Source organism: Herpailurus yagouaroundi, unplaced genomic scaffold (assembly GCF_014898765.1).
Source record: "Herpailurus yagouaroundi ecotype Mexico unplaced genomic scaffold, PumYag 100, whole genome shotgun sequence".
Lineage (NCBI taxonomy): Eukaryota > Metazoa > Chordata > Mammalia > Carnivora > Felidae > Herpailurus > Herpailurus yagouaroundi.
The window spans coordinates 17,019,930-17,025,929 of NW_024412391.1; the positions used below are offsets into that span (position 1 = coordinate 17,019,930).

The following is a 6,000-nucleotide window of genomic DNA, read 5'->3' on the forward strand; positions in this document are numbered from 1 at the left end:
GTTGGGAGAGGGTAGGTCAACCAGTGTCCCCTACAGGCACAGTGATGGATGAGGAGGCTCTCTTGAATTGTGCCAACAGTAATTCTCTTCCAGTAATCCTTTAGAAGCCCAAGGTGGTGGTTTGGGGGGGGGGGGGCGGCGGATAAACCATCTCCCCCGAGGACTGTCTCTCACAGGAAAGCAAAAGGAGGGAAGGAAGGAAAGGCAGATAGTCATCTGAGTCTGGGAATGTACTGACAGGTAAAAAGCAGCTTTCCTGCTGCAGTGGAAGGTGGAGGAAAGCTAATCTTTCCAGCCAGCCTTTTGGCAGGCAATGAGCCCAGATGGAGAGGATCACTGCAGTTGTCCGTTTCCGTGCATAAAAAGTACAGCTGCAGACAACCAGGAGGTAAAACTGTGGGGCAGGTGGAAAGCTCTGAGTCTCTGGATACTGGACTCAGTGGCAAAAGGAAAGTACTATCAGAGTCCTTTCCCTGATGGGAGACTTGATAGGCAGGGAAAAGCCCTCCTACGTCAGGAGTTTTAATTCTCCCAAAGAACATATCATTCTGAAACTGATTATTTTATTTACTTGCATATTGTCTCTCCACCCTGGCTAGAATGTTTGCGCCACAGAAAAAGACCTTGTCTTGTTCACTATTGTATCCCTAGCACCTAAACAGTGCTGGGTATGTAGAAAGGACTCAATAATTTTTGAAATAATGAATGGGGCCCCCCCCCCCCCCCCCAAAAAAAAAAAACATTTAAGCAAAAACAATGTCGCCTTGGGGGAAGGAGGCACAGGGTGTTCTAAAAGGCCAGATTCATAGTGAGGCAGGGAGGGAGATGATGTGGACAGAACCCTCATCTAGCCAGACAGCAGAGCTGAGCTCTGTCTCTGAAAGGGGGTGTGATTTTGGACTAGTCTTTTCATCTCCACTTCTCTCTTTTAAAAAATGGGAGGGATTCCTACTTTTCTGTATCAAAACGAAAAACCTACATGAAATCCCTCTGGAAGCTGCGAGGTACTATTCAAATGGTAAACCGACTGGGACAAGAAAGACCTGGCTTCTAGTACCAGGTCTGGCCCTATGAGCTACTATGTACTGACCAATTACATGGCCTGTGCCTGCACTGAATTAAACATCTGACATTCAATTATCTCATTTGACTTTATCTCAACCTTCTGAGGTAGGTAGCATTAACCTCATTTACAGAAGAAGGAACTGGAGCTCAGAGAGGCTTGGCAATTTGCCAAAAGTCACACAGAGAGTAAGTGATAGGGCTAGGATTGAAAACCTGGTCTGGATGACCCCAAAGCTCGGTGCTCCTGGCCACTATGCCAGATGCGTGATCTTGGGCAAGTGACTTCTCTTACTTCTGGAAGAGAAATGGCTAAAGCAGATGATCTCTACAGTCCCTTTCACACCTGACGTTTTGGGGTCTATCCTCCTGATCCCCACTCAGATCCAATTCTACTCTTGGCTAGTTAATGGACACTGGCTGCATGAGGCAGTCAGAGACCAATAATTCACTCCTTTCATCCTCCCAGTTAGGATTCCTTTTCAGAAGACGAGGAGGTAGCCCAAACATTCATATTCCTATCTGTGGGTTTGTATCCTGAGCAGTTCCATCCACTCCCTCCGGTATAGCCCCGGCCTGAAGCCTCTCGTTGACCCTTACGGGTAGGGGTCCTGATGTCCGTGGAAGGCACTCCCTAAACCGCCTGCTAACACACGGGGGAAGGGGCCGCGCAGAAGTCACTCGGCACATCTGGATCTGCTCGCTGGCCCAGGGGTGGGAGCGCGGCTGCCCCCCACGCCGGCCCGTCTCCACTGCGGCGGAGCTCTGGCCCCTCACCCCTTCAGGCCAGTCGCTGAACCTCTCCGCGCCCGTTTCTTCCCGTAAATCTAAAACACGAATCCCCACTTCAAGGGGCTGCAGAGACTAAGTGCGATAAATATTTGAAAAGTATCAGGTATGGTCTCGATCGCGCTACATCTTCACGTCCCCGGAGGAAAGGCCAGAAGGCTAAGAAGCCCCCGACCAGGAGACAGGCAGAGAGGGGTCAGGGGCTGCAGAGCCCAGGCTGCGGCAGACCCCGCAGACGCCCGCTCCGAGGGGCGGCCCCGAACGCTCCGGGGGCTCCGGAAGGGCAGGGGGACCGGGCCCAATCACCTCAGCCACGGCTTCCCGCCCGCGGGCGTCTCCCGGCCCCAACTGAAGCTCTCCCGGCTTCTCACCTCCGACTCCCGCCGCTGGCTTCTGAACGCTTCCCGGCCCTTGGGTGCCGTCTGCTTCCCTTTGCCGCCGCCGTTGCCGTTGCCATTGGTGGACGCGCTTCCGGCCCCGGGCACCGCGGGGTCCTCCATGCCACCCTACTCAGCGGCTACCTCAGCCCCTCCGCGATCTCTGCCCGGGGCGACCCCGCCGCCGCGCGCTGGGATCCAGGCTCCGCCCTCTCCACAGCTATTGGCTGCGGCCGCGCTCCGCAGCCCCGCCCCGCATCGCGATTGGCTGTTCGGCCGTTCCGAGCGGGACTCGGAGGGGGCTCATTTACGGGACGTCCCCCCTCCTATTTTTTTTAAGTCCTGCCGCGTTGCTGGTAGCATTAGGCTCGGGGGTAGGCTGCCGGCATTACTTCCCCAATTCTGGGCCTAGGAGTTTGGCGGGTTATCTTTTTGCTTCTCGCTCAGCACTCACCCGCTCCCAAATAGCGACCTTTTCGGGGAGCTCTAGTCTCCGCCTCCTGCTCCACTGCAGTCTCGGTTTCCCCATTACCACAGATGTCCTATCCTAGCTCCCGCATGACGCCCCTAGGCCCGATTCAATCGCAGGGGAGGCATGGCACCGCCGGGTGGTCAGGCACACCGAAGGCAACGAGAGATTTCGCCTTCTCAGATTTCTCGAGAACTTATCCCGCCTGGAGTGAGGGCTCGACTGGGAGATGGTGGGTTGAGGGGTGGGATGGGGCATTTTCACTTCAGTGAAATCGCTGGTGCCCTTCAGGGCTGCTTCTGGTCATCTGCCTTTCTCTTGTGAAGTAGGGCACCTTCCTCAAGTGTGAGCTAGGGAGAAACGTTGAATGGAGAGCAAACCCCCGTATGCTCCCTAGCACTTTCCTTCCTTCCTCTAAGATCCCTCCTGAGGGCTTGATACAAAGGAAGCTCTCTGGTCAGCCAATTTATCTGAAACGCTGTTGACAGTAAATAGTCCCCAAAAAGCAGCCTGAGGGGAATGGGTGGGATCAAAAGGATGGGATTGAGGGAATTGTTGAACTGCCACTTTGTTCTAGGCCTTGCACTTGAAACTCTCCAGATATCTTATGCTACTTCTGACAGGTTGTTTCCACTAATCCTGTATTACTGTTGAGAAAACCAGGACTCAGAGATTACTCCTCGCAGTTCCCAAGGTGTTCCATCGTGTCTAAATGTATTTGCTGTTCTTTCTGGAAAAAACTTTCTGCTCTTCTTCTTGGCTAGCTTCTATTGTTCCATAAAGATTCTATTTCATTATTACCTCCTCTTCCAGAGAGCCATCCTTTTGACCGTTCCCAACCCGCTCCGGCTGGGTGTGTGTCATGCCAAGTCTGCTTGGATTCAAAACTCTTCTATTTTCTTTCTTTTTAAAAATTTTTTATGTCTTTATTTTATTTTGAGAGAGAGACAGAGTGCGAGTGGGGGGAGGAGCAGAGGGAGAGGGAGACACAGAATCTGAAACAGGCTCCAGGCTCTGAGCTGTCAACACAGAGCCGGACGGCGGGGTTCGAACTCACAAACTGTGAAGTCATGACCTGAGCCGAAGCCGAATGCTTAGCCAACTGAGCCACCCAGGCGCCCCTCTTATATTTTCTACTGTCTCCCCAAAGTAAGAGGCTCAAAGGAATGACTGCTCCCCCTTCCTGTGTCTTATGGACAGCGCTGTCCCTTTCTTAACCGTATGTCTCCCTCAGAATTTACTCTGCTAGTCAGTAGGTGATGGATGAAGGCAGAGTTGAGAGCGAGAACTCCTTGGAGCTTTCTCAGTTACTTTCTCTTCTGTCCCCAACATCTCCTTACCGTACTCATGTACTGTACTTCCCTTTCCTCTCCCATTCCCACCAACGTGGATAGAAGTTTCTTGAGAGTAGGGCCAAGTTTTGTTCATTTTGTATACCTCATATATGTACGTTTAACACAAGATTTCTGTAATAGGGACTGAAAAACTTGTGGTGGGGAGCTGTTCCATGCATTGTAGGATGTTTAGCAGAATCCCTGGCCTCTCCATAGTAGATGCCTGTAGTACCCTCCCCCAAGTTGTGACAACCAAAAGTGTCTCCAGATGTGGCAAAAATGTTTCCTGAGGGGCAATATCTTCTGCAGTTGAGACCTACTGGCTTAACAGAATTGAAATGACCCGAATTTCCAAGAAAGTTCATGGCTCGAGGCCTCAGCTATTTGATTTTGGAATTTTCTTTTTGGGTATAATTTGTTAAACTCTAAAAGAGTCACACTCGGCTTTAAAATTCACAACCCACGCCTAGCTCATCACTGCTGCAGTGTGGTAAACCCGCCACTGCACAACCCATTAGGGTTTCTTAATAAAAGAATTAATTATTCTATCTTCCTACTCCCAATTCCTGTCCTCCTAAGCAGTCAGAGTTCTAGGATTGATAGGCCCAGAGCTTCATCGTTTCTTTTGTGAGCTTAGTCAATCATCAGGATCCCCAAACAGTCAGTGGTGGCCAGTTTTGAGGCTTTCTTCCTTTTCCAGTGTATACCTTGGGCGAAAGAACAAAGCCTCAAGCTGGCTTCAATGGGGAGGACTGAGGGTATCTCTCAAGTCCTCTCTGGCCTCTATGCAAAGCTAATTGCTAAGCCTAGAGCTCCATCTGGCTTCACTTTCAGAGAAGGGGTTTGAAAAACGGGTGTTATGGAGATTGCAAAGGATCAACACAAGAGACCTCAATCCATTATCTTCTCTACACCCTGTGGAATGGGAGACAGTGAAGATCGGACATCTGTCTGCTCATTATAGTCCCACTTTCAGAACTGGTCATAAGGAAGAAGGTATCTGGAAACAACTCCTGGAAGAAGTCGACAAGAAACCACGGATGAACTGAAAACTTTGAAATTATAGGCCATGGACTTGGTACACACTGAACTTCTTTTAGCTTATTTGTCAGCAAAGATGTGCTAGCCGTCAATACCATTGACCACGGAGGCATCCATACATACACCTGAGGGCTAATCAGTCAGGGGCTAGTCTACAAGTTTTTCTATCTTGCAGAGATGGCTCCCGTGCTGAATTATTTTTAAATCAATACTACCACTTTTCCTTGTTCCCAAACTCAGGCATTTGGGGGCTCCTGGCAGAGGTATAAATAGGTATAATTACAAGGACTGAACATATTCCTTTCCCCATGTAAGCATGGAGGTCAGATACTTGACTAAATAGACAGCACCTGTTATAGAACTTAAAAATAAGATGTAGAGGGGTGCCTGGGTGGCTCAGTCAGTTAAGCATCTGACTTCGGCTCAGGTCACAATCCCATGGTTCGTGGGTTCGAGCCCTGTGTCTGGCTCTGTGCTAACAGCTCAGAGCCTGGAGCCTGCTTTGGATTCTGTGTCCCTCTCTCTCTGGCCCTCCCCCTGCTCACGCTCTGTCTCTCTCTCAAAAATAAACAAACACTTCAAAAAACATAAGGTGCAGAAAGTCTTACAGTATCTAATTTTTTAGGGCATTGGGCAGCCGGAATGATGCGGTAGAAAAAAGACAGAATATCTTCCTCTCCCATCAATGCTGCACATGTAGGTGTAATGAGGCAACAGGGGATTTAGGACCCTTAGACTGAGATAAGAAACTGATGTTTGTGTAGCACAGTGTGTGCCAGATTTTTAAGCAGCATTTTAAAAATTAAATCAGATCTTTAAGTCCTTACCCCAGGAGACAAAGCATTACCCATTTCAAAGGCAAGAAAACCAAGGCTCTGAGTCATTATATAATATTGGTCAAATTATACAACTTGTAAATGGAAGAGCT

At 49.8% G+C, this 6,000-nt stretch overlaps 1 protein-coding gene across 3 annotated transcripts in view; it reads right to left on the reverse strand.

Moving 5' to 3' along the window:
- Nucleotides 1-2,380, reverse strand: part of STRIP2 (striatin interacting protein 2) — a 48,002-nt gene extending 45,622 nt beyond the window's left edge. For 2 of the 3 annotated variants that reach the window (XM_040471997.1, XM_040471998.1), the window contains exon 1: nucleotides 2,223-2,380. In XM_040471997.1, coding sequence (XP_040327931.1) covers nucleotides 2,223-2,351 — 129 coding nt within the window. In that variant the 5' untranslated portion in view covers nucleotides 2,352-2,380. The remainder of the gene's footprint in view (nucleotides 1-2,222) is intronic. The other variant, XM_040471996.1, reaches the window with a different exon arrangement.
- Nucleotides 2,381-6,000: the final 3,620 nt, after the last annotated feature.